The sequence below is a fragment of the Pogona vitticeps genome, chromosome 1, assembly GCF_051106095.1.
Source record: "Pogona vitticeps strain Pit_001003342236 chromosome 1, PviZW2.1, whole genome shotgun sequence".
Taxonomy (NCBI): Eukaryota; Metazoa; Chordata; class Lepidosauria; order Squamata; family Agamidae; genus Pogona; species Pogona vitticeps.
This window is the reverse complement of record NC_135783.1, coordinates 223,964,246-223,982,946: the sequence shown is the minus strand read 5'-3', so window position 1 is coordinate 223,982,946 and position 18,701 is coordinate 223,964,246. Positions and strand designations below refer to the sequence as shown.

The window sequence follows — 18,701 nt, the reverse complement described above, 5'->3', positions numbered from 1 at the left end:
TGCATTTTTCCCCCTTGGCAGATGTGTAAACACGACTGAAGATGGTGATGGTGAGGCTGTAGACAACATGCTTTGTAATAACTCTGAAATCCCTGCTGAAATGCAAAAGTGCACCCTCTTCTGTCCCAATGAGTGTGTGGTGTCTGAGTGGGGCCGCTGGAGCCAGTGCCCACAGGTAAAAATAGCTGTGTGATAATTCCAATGCTTGTTGCTTTTTAGACAAGAAAACATTGACTATTGTTGGCTTACAAGTACCCGCATCAAGAGGTATGGCTAAGATCCCTTGGGGGGGGGGCATACCTCAGTGGCAAAATATTCCCTTTGCACGTTCCAGGTTCAATCCCTGGCATCTCCAAGAGTGAAAAGTAAGAAATCTGGCCTGAAACCATGGAGAACCACCACAAGTTAAAGTCCATAATACTAGACTAGATGGTCCGGTGGTCTAATTCAGTAGAAGGCACCTCCATATGTTCATAAGAAATGCTCTTTGGAAAGAAAAGACTTCTATACTATTTCTTATCCAAAGAAAAGGCTTCTATATGATTTCTTAATGACAGGAAATGAGGATATTTTCTAGAAGAAACACTGAAAGCTATTCTCTGATCAAAAGGCTGTTGCTGTTAGGTGGGGTTGTTTGCATCTTTCCAATCAACCAGCTAGTATTTCTGTGCTTACTATGTGTGTGCATTGGGCTTGGTCCACTGACAGAAATTGAAATATCCTGACTTGGAAGGATTCCGTATGCTCTTGAAACAGATACAGTGCCATCAGCTAGAAAGCTCATGAAAGTAGAACAAACAGATATCTTAAACAGTGAGTTGGTTTGCACAGAGAAACTATAACTCATGAGGAATGTTACTGAAATGGAACTTGTTATTTAGGCACTCTTATGCACAGTGTGTGTACTTATAGCAATCAACCACAGAAGTGTAGATGAGATGTTTTCATTGCCCCAAGTCCAGAGGTCAGTCAGCTTCATGTTCTATATGAGCATAAAAGAAGATTTACTTAAGCAGATTCTTCATAGCCAGGATGTTGCTGAGCTAACCATTCCAGATATAATAGGGAGGGTTCAGGGTCATACATATTGTTTTCAGGCATTTGTTTCCTCAGAATGCATTAAACCTGGAAATATCTCTCCAGTCATCGTAGCACAGGCACAATGCAAAGGTTCAAATCTTCTGTACTCCATAAGAGTTTGCTAATATGTTGGTATTTGTATCACAAGGGGGAAGACATCTTCCTTCCTTCCTTCCTTCCTTCCTTCCTTCCTTCCTTCCTTCCTTCCTTCCTTCCTTCCTTCCTTCCTTCCAGTATTAGTTACTTTTTTGCTAGTTAGGCATTGTTTCTGTCAAACCAATATATAACAGATGTTTTAAAAACCTTTATGAACAGATTAAAAATAAATGAAAATTGATAATTGGTTTGTACTTTCTGAAGAAGTTTTATTCTGCGTGGACTCTGATGTTTTGTGGTTTGTTTGGGTTTTTTTTTTGTCATAGTTTCACTGTGCTACCGTGGCTGCTTTGAATGCTGTGGAGATTAATTATTTTTAATTGTCCATCTTGTATAGAGAAGCTGTGAACTAGAGCACATTTGTATGCAAGCTACAAGTCACTTAAGCCTAATAACCTGACTTTGAAGCCCCTTTAATCCCACTGGCAAGCAGAAGCTACTTAAAATGGCTCCTCGTGGTAGCAGCCTCCACAGTAGTCCATTCATTTGTTTTTAGGAGGAAGAGTAGCTTACGTAAACTAGGCTTTTCCAATACAGTATTTAGCAAGACAAGCTAGTAATGTAATTACTTTATAATGAAATTTTCTAGAAAGAGGTATGAAATCAGGAAAGGCTTCATTATTTTTTATTATCAGAAAGATAACTTTCTATGCAATAAAAGAAATTGTGCAAATCTAAGGACTTAAAAAGTGGGCCAGGCATTCTGAGACACACTAACTGAATGAATGAATGACTGACTGACAAGAAAACACACCAGGTTCTGTTCTAAGAAAAGACTCCCAGTGAGCCTTGTGACTGACAGCTGCTACTACCTTCAGAATGGACATTTCCCTCTGTGCCAGTGGATGCCTCCATCCCAGGACTAGTAGCAGTTTTGGGATGGAGTGAGATTGAAACAAAATCATACCATGAGGCAGGGCACATATTAAAAAAATCAGAATACATTAAGAGTACACACATATTTAAGCTATCATCTAATTCAGCCCTCCATTGATATCATTGTTAAGTATGATTTATAACAGATCAGGATATTCAGTTTTCTTCTTCCAGCCGAAGAATCATTTGGGGAATTCTTCTGTCAAGACTGAATGCATATCTTGTTTGTTTCAGTAAACATTGGCAAACTAAACTAAAGCACGTTTTTCTTCAGGGACCTCACATTAATTCCAGTTACAAGAGTGTGTTCATACATCATCACTTGATTTGCTTCTTCTGCATGGGCAGCTGAAAGGCTATCATCTCCTGTTAGATATTCGGTGCTGAGTGATATGGCAAATACCTTATTGTCTTGACTCTGTATTCATCTGACTTGGAAATTTAATTAATTTACTTCAGTCAAATTCATCAAAGCAGGCTTAAGCTGAGTTAATATGCAAGTTGAGCTACAAGTCCCTGAAATAATTATCTCAGATTTATTGTATCATCTGTCAGCCTTCTTGCTTACCACAATTGATAGCTTCCAGTACCACATTGGAGTGGTCTTGTGGTTTGTGTCAGTTGTTAACATTTAAAGTAGCTAATTCTGGAGGTTTTGAAAATAGTTGAAGTTAGTATGGAAATTTTCAGTGCAAAGCACAGAATGAAAGAAGACATGCTACTGTTGTTTCGGGATCAGTAACACTTGCACCGATATAGGTGAACATTGCATAAATTTATATTATCATGAATGAGTTGTGAGTTGTGATCTACTAAATAACTGATGACCCTGAAAATAGGTAACTATACAAGGAGTTTTCTTTCTTCTTTGCCACACCTAGATATTTTGGCCGGAATCCATGAGTCATACTTAAAGGAGACCCTCTGAAATGATGTGTTGTGACTAAGAAATTCCATTTATTTCTAGGAGTGTACTCTTGGGGTGGTGGGGGATGAATGCAGGATTTCCCCCATGTAATCATAATTCTGAAGTTTAGGATCAAAGCTATTTTCCCTCCAGAAAGATGGAAAATACAGTTCTCATTTTAATTTATGCCATTTTATTGCACAGATTTAATTTTATTGCTAAGTACATGGGCTCCAGGAAGTCCCTGCTCCCCCTTGTTTTAAGACATCATAACAACAGCTTATGGGGTCCCAGGGCTTTCTCCCTTCTTCTGGAAATAAAGGGTGCTGGCTCAAGAATTTCAGTCATTTTGGTGCTGCTGTACCTGCCTAGCTGCAACGTAGAAGAAAAAGTTGTTCTATATAGATAGAACCTTTTCACCAGTTCTTGTGAAGCATAGCCTCTGGGATATAGGCAGTATAACTGGCTACTAGTGAATATATATAATACATGGCCCATACCTAGGTGCATTTTCAATGCATGAAGAAACTGAAGGATTGATTTTTGCTGCACAAGAACAAGCATTCCAACCCAGTGTGATGAAAGCTTAGATCCAAGGAATTAGTGCTGGTTTAAACCTATAGAGCCCTAAACGGCTTGGATCCAAGCTGTCTCAAGGAGCATGTCTCCCTTTATGAGACTGCCCAGGTGTAAAGATCATCAGGAGAGACCTTTCTCTCAGTCTCACAATCTTTACACATGCATTTGGTGGGGACATAGGAGAGAGGCCCTTCTATGTTGCTGCCCCCAGACTCTGGAACTCCCTCCCATGGAAGGCTAGGCTGCTCCCTCTTTGCCATCCTTCTACAAGCAGGCTTTCTATTAGTGGTAGGCTGTTGGAAGAGGTTTTTAATGGACTGTTGTGCCTTGCTGCTTTGAATATGTTTTGGTGTTGATTTTGTTTAACATTTTAGTTCTTTTTAGTATTTGTATACATACTGGTTTTTAGTTTTTAAATAATTTATTTGAAGTGCATACGCAATTCTCACATGCACCCCAGTAACTGTGAGATTCAGCCCATTAAACAAGTTAATGTCTAGTCCATTTCAGCTTACCTCCATCTGAGTGTCTCACAGTACCATCCTCAGCTTGTCTTCTCAAAGATTACGTAGGATCACTGCATCCAGTAGAGCTTGCTCCCAGCTAGGTATAGGATAAGGATTGTAGCCCTAGAATGAGAAACAAAGTGTAATGAAATAGAAACATTTCAATTGTGATGGTAAAAGAAGTGTTTTGGGAGCCGCAGTTACTTGTCCCATTTCTAACTATAGTGTTACGTATTAACATTGAGAATATATATTAAAAAGTACATTTTCTCAAATCCCCTATCCCTTTGTTGGGATGTATTTTTCACTGGTGATTATTGGGTAAGGGATGGGGGAGCTCAGGAAACCATTATGAACTAATTGTGTGCAGCTATATATGTGTGTTAAAAATCACTGCTTACGTTGTAAATGGTTTATTAAATTGTTACAGATCATTCACATCTCCATGCATAGTGTTATGAACGGTTCATTACGCAATTAGAACTGGTCAAATCCCTTCTCTACAGAAGCATTTTCTGCAGCGCAAGCCTCAAGTTGCAAATTTCATTATGAATAACTTGTTAAACATCATGTTCCTATTGCCATATGCAAGCATTTCAATAAATTACAGGGCCAGTAAGCATATTACAACCTTTGTAACTTGCGTTCATAACGGCCATAGTAGGAGGACTCCACTAGTAGGAGGACTCTCATGGACTTTTTGCAGTTAAGATGTTTTTATCTTAATATACATAGCACATTAAAGGGACGTGGTGGCACTGCGGGCTAAACCGCAGAAGCCTATGCTGGAGGGTCTGAAGACCAGCAGTCATAAGATCGAATCCACGCGACAGAGTGAGCGCCCGTCGCTTGTCACAGCTCCCGCCAACCTAGTGGTTCGAAAGCATGCAAATGCAAGTAGATAAATAGGGACCACCTTGGTGGGAAGGTAACAGCGTTCCATGGCTAAGTCGCACTGGCCATGTGACCACGGAAGATTGTCTTCGGACAAAACGCTGGCTCTATGGCTTGGAAACGGGGATGAGCACCGCCCCCCAGAGTCGAACACAACTGGACAAAAATTGTCAAGGGGAACCTTTACCTTTACCATACATGGCACACTAGTACCTTAAAATCATTGTCATATAGTCATTCCTAACAATAAATCAGCAGTCCCTTGCAGTTTGTTTCTCTCATTTGCCCTCTAAATACATTTCCATATTAAAGCATGTAATATGTGTGTGATAACATGTGTTCAATTAATTGGAATTATCACTGCACAAGAGTGTGCTGTTGTTATTGTGTTTACAGAGCAAATCAACTTTCTACAAGACAATTCTAAAAATAGGGACATCCATAATAATAACTTTGAAACTGAACTTTAGATCAGTGCCAAATTTGGCATAAATGCATCAGACTTGTTCTTGCTCATTTTCACGTGTGAGGAAATTTGGGCAAAGTGTTTTTGAGTTACAATTCTTTAAAGTAAAAAGGTTTTTTACTTTAAAAAACATGCAGACAAAAGTGACTTTAAATGTCCCCATATTTAAAACATATCAAATAAAAGACCAATTCTTCAGCGTGGCCTCTGTGAATGCACACAAAAGGGTTAAATCTGTGCCTGTGCTGGACTTCTCGGAATCTTCTCGAGCTTTGAATAGAAAAGTAACAAGTTAGATTGCCCCTAATGCGCATGCTCCGCCGCCAAAGCCTCAGTTTCATTTTTTCTGCCGAGCGAATTGGAACCTCTTGCATCGAGCTTGCTATTTTTCTCTGTTTATTGCTAAAATTCTACGTTTTTTTCGAACACGGACTGATTCTTGACTACTCTACCTTCAGTTGTCCCAACGCGGAGTGCTTTTGGACTTGTTTCATTTCATTTACCGTCTAACTTGGTTGCTTGGGCTCCTACCGCTTTTCCTGCTTTTTTCGCCTCACCTCACGAACATTTAAGTAAGACTGCTCCTTCCCTTACTAGCTTATGTCCCCCTCAGGACCCTTCAGCCACTGCGTTGTCTGCTTAAGAAAACGTCCCTTTCAGGATGGGCATGATCACTCCCTTTTTTGCTTAGGAGAAGCCCATTTGACTCGGTCCTGCAGACATTGTAAAAAATTCATCAAAGCGGCTTTGAAGGCAAGAAAGTTAAGGCTTTATTTCCCAGATAAGAAATGCCACAGTTTCACTAAGCTGCCACCAACCATTCCCTATAAGAAGTCACACAGACCAGAGATGGATTTTTAACAAATAAAAGAACAAGGTTTATTTACATAACACACAGGGAAAATAAAATGATCAGGGGAATAAGATACAGTAACGTGGCTTAGTCTCAATCATACATACACTAGTTTGGTTCACACAGAACGCATTTAACTAAAGCACAGACCCTGAACCTATCAGTTCTGGCTAACCCTTCAGACACCTGAACCTATCAGGTTGGTACTGACTGACACACAGTAGTACCCTGTCTGACACACAGACTCCCACTCAAGCTTCTTCTCTCAGCTCTTCTCCAGCTCCTTCTTCTCCACACAGGATCCACATATATATACAGTACAGCCCCTCCTCCTGATGTCCCGCCTTCCACTCCCCATAGGATGGAACTTTCCCTCCAACCCATGACAGACAGGTAACATCAGTGCTGTATGTAACACCTCCCCTCTTTATAAGTTGTTTTGTAGGGGGAAAGCTAAGGTGCTTTTCACCAAAAAACAACCTGGATAAAACACACAAAACAGTTATATAATAACATACAATACCATACTTACTTATACTTACACTCTAAGTTAACCATATCAATTAGGCATTTAAACATTTACCATTTACAATACATCAAGTTACCTTTATTGATACAAACCAGGCATGTTTACTAAACAACAGGTACATTTAACTTTTTGGTCACCAAAATATATACATAGTCCATGTTTCTTTCGCCGTCTTCATTCTTCAGGTCTTCTTGACAAGGCGTCAGCAACACAGTTCACTGACCCTCTGACCACCTTCACTTCAAAGTCATAGTCTTGCAGGTTTAAAGCCCACCTCATAAGTTTACTATTGTGGGTTTTCATTGTCTTTAACCATTGCAGTGGTGAATGGTCAGTGCACAGAGTAAAATGTCTTCCCCAGATGTAAGGCTTGGCCTTCTGGATCGCGTAGACTATGGCCAGACACTCCTTTTCCACGGTTGCCAAATGTCTCTCACCTTTCTGGAGTTTCCTACTCAGGTAGGACACTGGATGCTGGTCACCATTCTCATCCTCCTGGCAAAGAACTGCTCCTACCCCGCTGTTAGACGCATCGGTGTAGATGATGAACTCCCGGTCGAAGTCTGGAGCACGCAGCACTGGATAGTTGATGAGGGCCTCCTTCAACCTCTGGAACGCCTCCTCACAGTCGCTGGTCCACGGGATGCGGTCATCAGTCTTCTTCCTCGTCAGATCGGTCAGCGGCGTCGCTATCTCGCTAAACCTTGGGATGAACTTTCTGTAGTAGCCCACCAACCCAAGAAATGATTTGACTTTTTTCTTGGTGTTGGGTCTAGGCCAATCACGAACTGCCTCTATCTTAGCCTCTAGGGGTTTTATCACTCCTCCCCCTACTATGTGACCCAAGTATTTTATTTCTGGGCTACCCAGCTGCAGTTTGTTCTCTTTGCAGGGCCTAGGCCAAAGCACTTCCTCCCCTGGATTAAAGTGCCTCTCCCTGCCTTCCTGGTCATCCCAAGCTTTCTTTCTGACCTTTTGAGCTTGCAGGTTCTCTGCTGCCAGCTCTAGGTTTCTCTTTAGGTCATTCCTTAAAGAGTCTATATCTGTCACAACATCTTGTGGGTCATCCTGGGTGATCTGCTCCCAATCTTGTTTGATTAAATCAAGGGGCCCTTTCACCCTTCTCCCAAGCAAAAGTTCAAACGGACTGAACCCGGTACTGGCTTGTGGCACTGATCGATAAGCAAACAAAAGGGATTGCAGCTTCTGGTCCCAATTGTTTGGATTCTCTGCCAAGTAAGCCCTAATCATGCGCATTAGAGTCCCATTGAACTTCTCAGTTAACCCATTACTTTCAGGGTGATAGGCAGTGGTTTCCTTGTGCTTAATTCCACAGATTTGCCATAAGCGTTTCATGAGCTTCGATGTGAACGATGCGCCCAAATCGGTGATTATTTCTGAGGCAAATCCCATCCTGGACATATACCCCACCAAGGCATCTGCCACTGTGTTAGTTTCAATGTTAGTCAAGGGAATGGCTTCAGGGTACCTCGTGGCATGGTCCACAATGGTGAGAATGAACCGGTTCCCCCTCTTTGTGGCCTTGGGCAAAGGTCCCACAATATCCACCCCTATACATTTGATCGGAGTGTCAATCACAGGCAAAGGGCACAACTTTGCTTTGGTCCTGTCGCGGTTATTCCCCTGCCTTTGACACACATCACATTGTTTACAGAACTCTTTGATCTGCTTCCCTATTTCAGGCCAGTAAAAATTCTGTGTGATTCTCTGCTGTGTTTTGTTCACCCCTAAGTGCGCAGCAAACATGTCAGAGTGCCCCCTTTTTAAGATCATGGGGCGATACTTTTCAGGTACCACTAGCTGACTTCTGATCCCATCTCCCCCTTTTGAGATATTCCTCAGGGTCTCTCTATACAAAATTCCCTTTTTCTCATGAAATCTCACTGGGGTTTCAGGTGTTAGCTGGGCGTCTGTCACCTGTTCAAAACATTTTTGGAGAGTGGTGTCTGCCTTTTGCTCTTGGCCAAATCGGCTGTCTGTGGTTAAGGTTTCCACCACAGCTTCGGAACTCCCGCCACCTGCCTCCGTCTCGGGCTCTTCAGTACCCCCCTGAACTGTCCCCGTGGTGGCTTGTGAACGTGTAATCACTAGCACCCGTTTCACATGTTCAGCCAGGTCATTTCCCACGAGCACGGCTGCTGGCAGAGTCGATGAAATCGCTATCCGCCAATCTCCCCTCCAGCCTTGAAAGCTCACAGGTATCTCCGCTACTGGCAGTGAGATCACCTGTCCCTCAATCCCTGCCACCTTTAGGCTCTCATTTGGGATTACATACTCCCTAGGAATAATATCTGGATGGCACAGGGTCACCTGGGAACAAGTATCCCTTAACCCCCGATACTGATGGTCAAGTATTCCTACGTCTACCCCTGCTGTTTCAAACAACTGAGAATCTGTTCTCACAAGTAAGCAGCGCCTGACCTCCACAAGAGGACCATTTTCCTCAGCCTGATCAGCAGATGTAACTGTTCCAGATTGAGTAGCCATAGCAACAGGCTCCCTCAGTGACAAGGAGCTTTGCTCTTTCTGGACACAGAAAACAGCTTTTGGCTTGGTTCCACTCGAATCATGAGGCACAGTTCCTTTTAGCTGCTTTAATTTCTCACACTCTGAGATTAGATGGCCCTTTCCCTGACAGAAATAACATTTTCTGCTATATTTTGAGTCTTTCTCATCTTGTTTTGGTTTTCCCTCCAAAATCTGAGGTCTTTGTTTCATGTCTGAGGGCTTCCCTTCACCATGGGCCCCTCCCCCTTGCTGGTTTTTCCCTGGTCCCTGAGAGTACTTGCTGTAGGTTTCTTTGGGTTTACCTATCGATTTCCCCTCAGCACCTAAGGGCTTTCTTATCTGGGAAATAAAATCTGCGATCTCGGCTGCTTCTGCCACAGATTTCGGTTTCCTTTCCCTCACCTGGAACTTCAGTTCCCCATGCAGGACTGAATAGCACTGTTCCAGCGCTATCAAGTCTTTGAGCTGCTGAAAGGTCTCTGTTCCCTCCTGAGATAGCCATTTCTCTAGCAGCCTCACCAGTTGGGCCCCCACTTGGGTAAAAGTCTGCTCTGGTTTCTTGGTGAGTGACCTGAATCTTTGCCTCAGCTGTTCCGCATTTATCCCATGTCTGGCAAACACCAGTTTTTTAAACTCTGCGAAATCTTTTAGTAATTCCTCTGGCATCTCTGCATAGACTTCTGTCAGGCTGCCACTGATTAAAGATCGCATAATGGTCATCTTCTCAGTTTCCCTTACTGAGAAGTCCACAAACGCTCTTTCCACGAGGGAAAAGAACACCTCAGGGCAATCTCCCTTGTGGTACACAGGGAATTTCTTCAGGTCAGTTTTAGACAATTGGCCCCCCTCAGAATCTCTATTGTTATTATTGTTCTGATTCATCAGTTCCAATTTTCTTAACTCAAACGCCATTTTCTCTCTCTGCAATTCCAATTCAAATTGTCTTTGCCTCTCCCTTTCCCTTTCCTGTTTCTCTTCCTTTTCCATTTCAAATTGCCTGTCCCTTTCCTCCCTTCTTTCTCTCTCTAATCTTTCTTCTCTTTCCAATTGCCTCATCCTCAGTTCATGCTGTTGGGCTATGAGCATTTTCCTGAGTTCTGGGTTCTGTTCTCCCGTGCTGTCACCCTGCACTGAGCCAAATTCATCCTCAGAACCTTGGTCAACCTGGGGGTCTTTTACTTCACCCATTTCTGCCATTTGGCTTCGAGTCAAGGGCATAATCCCCCCCCAGAACAGGCTGCTTTCAAAAGTCAAGCCTCAAAATAAAGCGACCACTTTTTTTTTCTCTTTTGCCTCAGAACCAGCCTTCTATAGATTGCTGCTGTTCTTCAGCACTAACTTGCAACTGTTGCCAGCCAGAGTCTAACCCCCTCTGCTAGGCCTCTCAGCAGACAGGCTAGATCACTGCTACTTTACACAGTTTTGCCTCAGCTTTTTTCCCGCCAAAACAGGTTGCCTCAGAGCTCCCTAATCTAGTCTCCCCAGTTGGCACGTTCTTCCACTAGCGCACCTCCCCGTGAGGTATGCCTAGAAGATTACCTACGCGCCCTCAGATTGTCCCTGACTAGACCCCCCTTGCTCTGGGCACACTTGCCAAGGCTTTGCTGGACCACTGGACAACTGGACCAGTCGTATCCCACACGCTGGACACCAATCAATGTGACAAACCCAGACCTACTGGGACATGCCACAGTTTCACTAAGCTGCCACCAACCATTCCCTATAAGAAGTCACACAGACCAGGGATGGATTTTTAACAAATAAAAGAACAAGGTTTATTTACATAACACACAGGGAAAATAAAATGATCAGGGGAATAAGATACAGTAACGTGGCTTAGTCTCAATCATACATACACTAGTTTGGTTCACACAGAACGCATTTAACTAAAGCACAGACCCTGAACCTATCAGTTCTGGCTAACCCTTCAGACACCTGAACCTATCAGGTTGGTACTGACTGACACACAGTAGTACCCTGTCTGACACACAGACTCCCACTCAAGCTTCTTCTCTCAGCTCTTCTCCAGCTCCTTCTTCTCCACACAGGATCCACATATATATACAGTACAGCCCCTCCTCCTGATGTCCCGCCTTCCACTCCCCATAGGATGGAACTTTCCCTCCAACCCATGACAGACAGGTAACATCAGTGCTGTATGTAACAGTCTCGTCCAAGGCTTCAGAAATGGAAACTCCTTCACCTTCTGCTACTCCCCATGGAGAGAGCAATGTCTCACCTCAGCCATCTGTTAGTAAGGCTTAAGGAAAACAGTCTAAAAAATCTGCTGCTCCAAAGAAATCCTCTTCAGCGTCGAAATCCACTGCAGCTTCCTCTTCTAAACCTGCAAAACAAGCAAAGGATAAGGCTCCAGCCAAGCCTAAGGAACAGCTTAAACAACTACTGCCAGTCTCTATTTCTCTCCCTTCTCCCATCCTTGAAGACTCCTCTAGAGACAGAGAATCTTTGTCGGAGGCAGCCCCATCGTTCCCTCCTCGACAGGCTGAGCCAATTCCATCAGTGGGTGTCCCTTCACTGACCCCGAGCCAGCTTGCAAAAGCTACTGCAGGCTTGGCTTCTGCCCCTCATAGCCCTGTTTCAACCGGGCGGGCGTCTTTGGCTCCATCGGTGTAGTCGGTTGCTTCGAGACCAATATCTCCTCCTCGAAAGCGAACTGCTGAGACCAAGCACACTTCACCGGTTCGACACCAACATTCTTGATGTTGACACCGAGATCACTCTGTTAGCTCTGAAGACAGTGACCCCAGATGCAAAACGCACCACCACCAACGTCGAAAACATTATTCCTCTTCTCATCGAAGATGGAAGAGAGCTAAATATGTCTATGTCTCCTCTTCTTCTTTGACATCGACATCCCCCTGAACATGTCGACACCGAAAATGGGTCGATGCCGAGGCATCCTCAGAGAAGCACTCGACATCGAGGATAGCCCCCTCTTCGCAGCAAACTGAGTCCTCACTGCACCATGTCAACAAGGGCTCCCTTAAAGCGGCTCACCCTATGTCACCCTCAGATCCAGATGACATGTATTCAGTTGACTCTTCAGAGTCTGAACAAGATGTCTCTCATCAACCAAGTCAAGAGGAGCTACCAGAGGGAGAACTGGTCGAATCTGACACAGCTGACAACCATGCTTCTTCCCCACTGGAAGACTTTTCTTCATATACCCAAATGCTATCTAGGCTAGCCAAAACTCTTAAACTAGAAGTGGACCAACCTGCTCCACAGGCAGAGGACCTTATTTTTGGAGACATAAACCAGGAAAGGTTCACTCCACTAAGCCTTACGTTCATACCAGCCATTTTGGACATCATTAAGGAGTATTGGGAACAGCCTTCCACATCTGCTCCTATTTCAAGACACACAGAAAATTTCTACAAAGTTCATGGAAATGACACCAATTTTCTACTCAAACATCCTGTTCCTAATTCCCTCATAGTGGAGAACAGTTGTACAAAACCAACAGGAAAATCTCATGTCACCCCTGCCAATAGGGAAGGCAGGAAATTAGAAGTCCTGGGACGAAAGATCTACTCTTTGATCTCCTTCCTGTTAAGAGTGACTAACTACCAAACTGCACTAGGAACATATCAGAAGCAGCTGTGGCTGAAAATACTACCTGGCCTGAAGATGCTCCCTGAAGATGTTCGTCAGGGTTTCTTGAATACATATGAAGAAGCGCAACAGTTTCTAAGCATCAGAGACTTTCAACCAGACATTCAGCAGAGGCTGCTGCTAGGGTACTCATGTCAGCAGTTACACTATGCAGACATGCTTGGCTGCGAGCTGCTAATATTCTGGAGGATGTTAAGACAAGAGTCAAGAACCTCCCCTTCGATTCTAAGGGCCTTTTCAATGAGAAAACAGATGGTCATCTGGAGGAGCTTCACAAGGAAAAGAAAACTGCGAAGTCCTACTCCATCCAGCCACAGCCTGGGTATAACAGATACCAGTGGCACAAACCATACACCCAATATTCTCAACCTACTCAACAATACGAACCGTTCAAGAATTTACCCCAACACAGGCCTTCTCAAGCATCCTCTTCAACCACCAATTATCGTCCTCAGACATCTCAACATAGACAGTCCTACAAGCCTCCTACCAAAAAGTCCAGACAGTACCTTTGACTCAGTCAACAGGCCATTCAGAAAGCACTTCACTACAAGACTGCAACCTTATCTTACAAATTGGACAACCATCACAAAAGACTCATGGGTCTTAAAAATTGTACAATTTGGCTACCAGCTGGAATTTATAGAATATCCTCCTCTAGGGCAGGTAAAACATACATAATTCGATCCTGCTTTAGAAGAAGAGGTTCTATCTCTTCTAAAGAAAAAAGCTATTCAGAAAGTTCCCACAAAAACGGGTTCTGTTCCCGATATTTCACCGTCCCAAAGAAAGGAGGAGAAATCAGACCCATTCTGGACTTAAGGACTCTAAACACTTACCTCCACCCAAGATGTTTCCGAATGGTCACTCTGGACTCTATAATCCACCTGTTGAAGAAAAACAACTGGTTTGTAGTAATAGACCTAAAAGATGCGTACTTTCACGTCACCATACATCCCAAGCATAGGAAATACCTCAGGTTCATATTTCAAGACAAAGTTTACCAGTTTCTGGCCCTCCCATTTGGGCTTTCGACAGCACCAAGGACGTTCAACAAGTGCATGGCACCGGTAGCTACTTACCTGTGCCAGCAACAAATTCAAGTCTATCCCTATATAGATGACTGGCTGGTGGTGTCCCAGTAAAGACATCAAGCTCTGAGAGACACAAGGTTCATTCTTCATGTCCTCAAAAGCCTCGGCCTGTCAATCAACTTGAAAAAGTCATATCTCACTCCAACACAAGTAGTGGACTACATAGGGGCTCGACTAGACACCACCAAGGGTTGGATCTTCTTGCCCCCAGAAAGAATAATAAAAATAAGGAATGTCATAAAAAAAATTCTGACTGAGGCCGTCCATTTCTGCAAAACATGCTCAGCACCTGTTGGGTCTCATGACATCTACAACCCTGGTGCTGGCACATGCCCGCCTGAATATGAGATCCCTTCAGTACTGGTTCCTGTCCCTATTAGACCCCATGAAAGATCATCAAAGATAGCGCCTTCATGTGACACCGGAGTTGGCTCTGCAGCTTCAGTGGTGGAGCTTCTCCCCTCATCTCCTGGTGGGGCATCCCTTCCAGCCTCTTCAACTCACCATTCAAGTCCAACAGGCTGGGGAGCACATTGCGCACAACATCGAGTACATGCCTTATGGTCCCTACAGGAGAGGGATCTCCACATCAATCATCTAGAGATCCTGGCAGTACTGAAGGCGTTCAAGGCCTTTCTTCCATTGATACAGGGTCGTGGGGTGCAGGTAGTTACCAACAACACCATGGCCATGCATTATATAAACAAACAGGGAGGGACACGTTCAGGATCTCTTCTTTACCTGACCATTCATCTGTGGGAATGGTGCTACCAGCACCACATCTTTCCGGTGGCAATACACATCTCCACATTGGAAAATGTGCTGGCAGATGAACTGAGCAAGATGACAACTCAGATCCACGAGTGGGAACTGAACGACACAGTTTTTGCATCCCTATGTCACCGGTGGGGAAGGCCCAAGATCGACTTGTTCGTCACTCAGCAGAAGAAGAAATGCGACCTGTACGCCTCGAGAGCGGGTTATGGGGAGAACTCCCTCAGGGATGCATTCATGATACCATGGACCTTCAAATTGGGGTACATGTTTCCACAATCCCTCTGGTGCAACGAACTCTCATAAGAGCCCGTCAGATGAAGACCGAGGCGATACTCATCGCCCCTTCTTGGCCCCATCAAGCTTGGTTGACAACCCTTCGGATGATGTCTCACAACTTCATGAGACTTCCTCTCCTGCTGGACCTCTTGACCAGAGACTTGGGCAAGATTTACCACCCAGATGTGGAGACTTTGCACCTGACAGTGTGGAGGATCTCCCCAAAATCAAGGAGATTCTAGACAAGGCCAGAAAGCCTTCTACCTCCCTTTTGTACAGTTACAAGTGGAAGAGCTTTTTGAAAATCACCACAGATAGGAATCTTACACCTGTACCGGTTTCTTTGTCTACTTTGCTCCAATACCTACGGTATCTGTTCGACCTGAATCTTACTATTTCTACCATAAAGGTATACATTGCTGCGATTGTGTCCTTCCAACCCAAAGGGTCAAGTTTATCACAACTCTTTTCTCACCCTACGTTGAAGTCCTTTCTCAGGAGATTTACTAACATGTGACCCCCAATTGAGCCACCACTTCCTCAGTGGTCTCTTCAACTGGTTTTGCATGCCCTCATGCATCCACCCTTCGAGCCTATGGCCACATGTGACATCCATCTGTTGTCTTTTAAAACTCTGTTTTTAGTGGCCATTACATCAGCCAGAAGAGCAAGTGAGCTTGCTGCCCTGTGGTCAGATCAACCGTTCTTGCAGTTTTTTAAAGACAAGGTGATTCTACATCCTGATGTCTCGTTCCTACCCAAGGTAGTTACAGACTTCCATCTTAACCAACCTCTGGCACTACCTACTCTGTTTTCTGATCCTGTCACCGATACTGAGCGCATGCCCCACACGTTGGACGTGAGAAGGGCTTTAGTCTTTTGTTTCCAGATCTAAAGATTTTCGGTTATCCAATAGACTTTTCCTCTGTTTTTATGGTCCATAGAAGGGACTGCCTGCATCTTCATCAATGCTCTCCAGATGGCTTGTCTCCACTATCTCATTGGCTTATGAATTGCACCATAAGACTCCACCCGAAGGCCTTCAGGCTCACTCCACTAGAGCCATGGCGTCCTCTACAGCCCTCCTGCATGGTATTGATGTGCCTGACATCTGTAGGACTGCTACCTGGTCTAATGTCTCCACATTCATCACTCACTATAGACTAGACTTGAGGGCTAAGAGAGAGACGAGTTTTGGGAGAGCGGTGTTGACATCTGTACTTCAGTGACGGCCCTCCTTCCGGTAAGCGAGCATGTTAGTCAACCCTTTTGTGTGCATTCACAGAGGCCACGCTAAAGAAAGACAGGTTACTTACCTGTAACCATGGTTCTTCAAGTGGACCTATGTGAATTCACATAATCCCGCCCAGCCTCCCCACTATCCATCACTGAATAAGTCTAGCACATGCTCAGGCTCTTGTGGTCGATAAATGGAACTGAGGCTTTGGCGGGCGGAGCATGTGCATTAGGGGCAATCTAACTTGTTACTTTTCTATTCAAAGCTCGAGAAGATTCTGAGAGGTCCAGCGCAGGCGCTGATTTAACCCTTTTGTGTGAATTCACAGAGGTCCACTTGAAGAACCATGATTACAAGTAAGTAACCTGTCTTTTTGCTTATCATGAAAGAGAATGATTGACCCTACCTGCTTTTTTTAAAAAAAATGAAAGGAATCCAGGTTGCAGGGGCTGAAATATTGATCCTCAAAAAAGTATAAAACAGTGACTTTTTCATAAACTGAGCATGCATGAAACAGGCACCCCAAGACCATTCCAAAGTAGATACATTATGGCAGCTTCGTGGCCCAGGAAATGGGATGTTTGGGGGTCAATGAAAGGTCATAGAAACAGCCAAAAGATACATTTTCTTTGAAAATCCTTAGGTATATCAGTGACAACTGCTGCAGAGATCAGGGAAACTGTATATGGGATAAACAAAGTCAATGTGAATACTACTAAATGATGAATGGGAAACTCACTATAGTTGTTACCATTCCAGTGGAGAGAGGGCCATGTGAATTGGTTCCCAGTTACCACTTTTGAAATAACTGTCCCCAATAATCACTGCTTATGATGGACAATACATCGTGATCTCTTTGCTAAATCTAGCTCCAATGAATTGATGAATGTAGAACCCACATGAGGTGCCAAAATGCTTCCACACTGGAAGTCCTTGAAGCTTTCAAAACTAAATTGAGACTGTTACCATCAATACACAACTGACTGATAAAGAGTTAGAGGAATTCAGTTTTAATTTCCATAACTAGCACTGAGAAAGTTGGTGTGTTGTATTAACTTTTCACCTTAATGGCACCTGTCCCCCTCACATGTCCGCAGGTTGTTTCACTAGCCTGAGGCCCATGACACATTCTCACTTTTCTGCTGTCACCAGTTGACCTCTGTCAACACCCTTTAATTAGAAAGATTGAGGTCCAAGCTGAGTATAAAGTTGAACAAAACAGGTTTATAGATTACAGTTCGCTTAAACAGGTTCTTCACAGACTTTAATGTATTCATTAGATTAGTAATAACTTGTTTCACTCTTAACTGTCTTAGCTCTCTATAAGTTCTACACTCTTAACTCCTAACTCTGCTACACTGTCTACTACCACAGACTAACTTCTACTTCAGACTCTTATCTCTGACTCTCCCTGACTGAACTCCCCAGACTCTGACTCACCCCTCCCTTCTGGTTTCTCTGGCTCCGCCTCCCAATAGCTCCCATTGGTACATGCAAATTATCTCCTCCATGAACCAGAGCAGGGTGATTGCCACAGTACCTAACTAGCAGTGGCTGGGAAATTTGTTGAACCCATGTTTTAATATAAAATTATCAATTTGTGCTTCATGAAACCAAAGTAGTCCCAAATGCTAGTTTTGGTTATAAATTTGTGTGTGATGCATTTCACAAACAATTTCACAAACAAAATGCATGTGGAAAAATGCATGCCTTTGAAAAACTGGCTTAAATGTGGTAGAGAACTATATATGCAAACATGTATACATTTCAATGTATACAATTGTGAACATTTTGAAAAATGCAAACAAAAAGGACATACAAGTGTCTTAGAAAAAGCGGAGGAAACGTTTGTAGAACTAAGGTGAAAGTAATCATGCAGTAGGAAAAAGGAATCACTAAACAAGATGAAGTTTGTTAGATTTGTGTGCCACTAGTAAGTAAACAAGGTAGTGCAGAACCTCAGCTCTTTAAATCAGACCTGGGCAAAGTGCATCCTTCCAGATGGTGCTGGATGGCAGCTCTCACAATAGCCCACCATCGGTCTTCTTGGCTAGGGGTAGTGGTTGTTGCACTCCAACATTGTCTAGAGAAATGCACACTGCCTACTTTTACTTTAAATGTTAGCATGCTTGTGATAGGATATAAATACTTTTTGACTCAGGCCATAACTGCTGCGGTCCCTATTTGGGACCTGAACTTCTCAGGGGCTGAACTTCTCAGTTCATCTGTCCAAACCTTCCCATTCTGACATTCAACATCAACCATACTTGCCTGCAAGTTCTCCCTCTCTGTCAAGTCTGCCCCAG

The 18,701-nt window shown here is 43.7% G+C and overlaps 1 protein-coding gene across 2 annotated transcripts in view; it reads left to right on the top strand.

Annotated features, from left to right (window-relative positions):
- THSD7B (thrombospondin type 1 domain containing 7B) overlaps nt 1-18,701 on the top strand; it is a 642,879-nt gene that overhangs the window by 570,754 nt on the left and 53,424 nt on the right. For both annotated transcript variants that reach the window (XM_078376996.1, XM_020779664.3), the window contains one exon: nt 22-175. In XM_078376996.1, the coding sequence (XP_078233122.1) occupies nt 22-175 (154 nt within the window). The remainder of the gene's footprint in view (nt 1-21; nt 176-18,701) is intronic.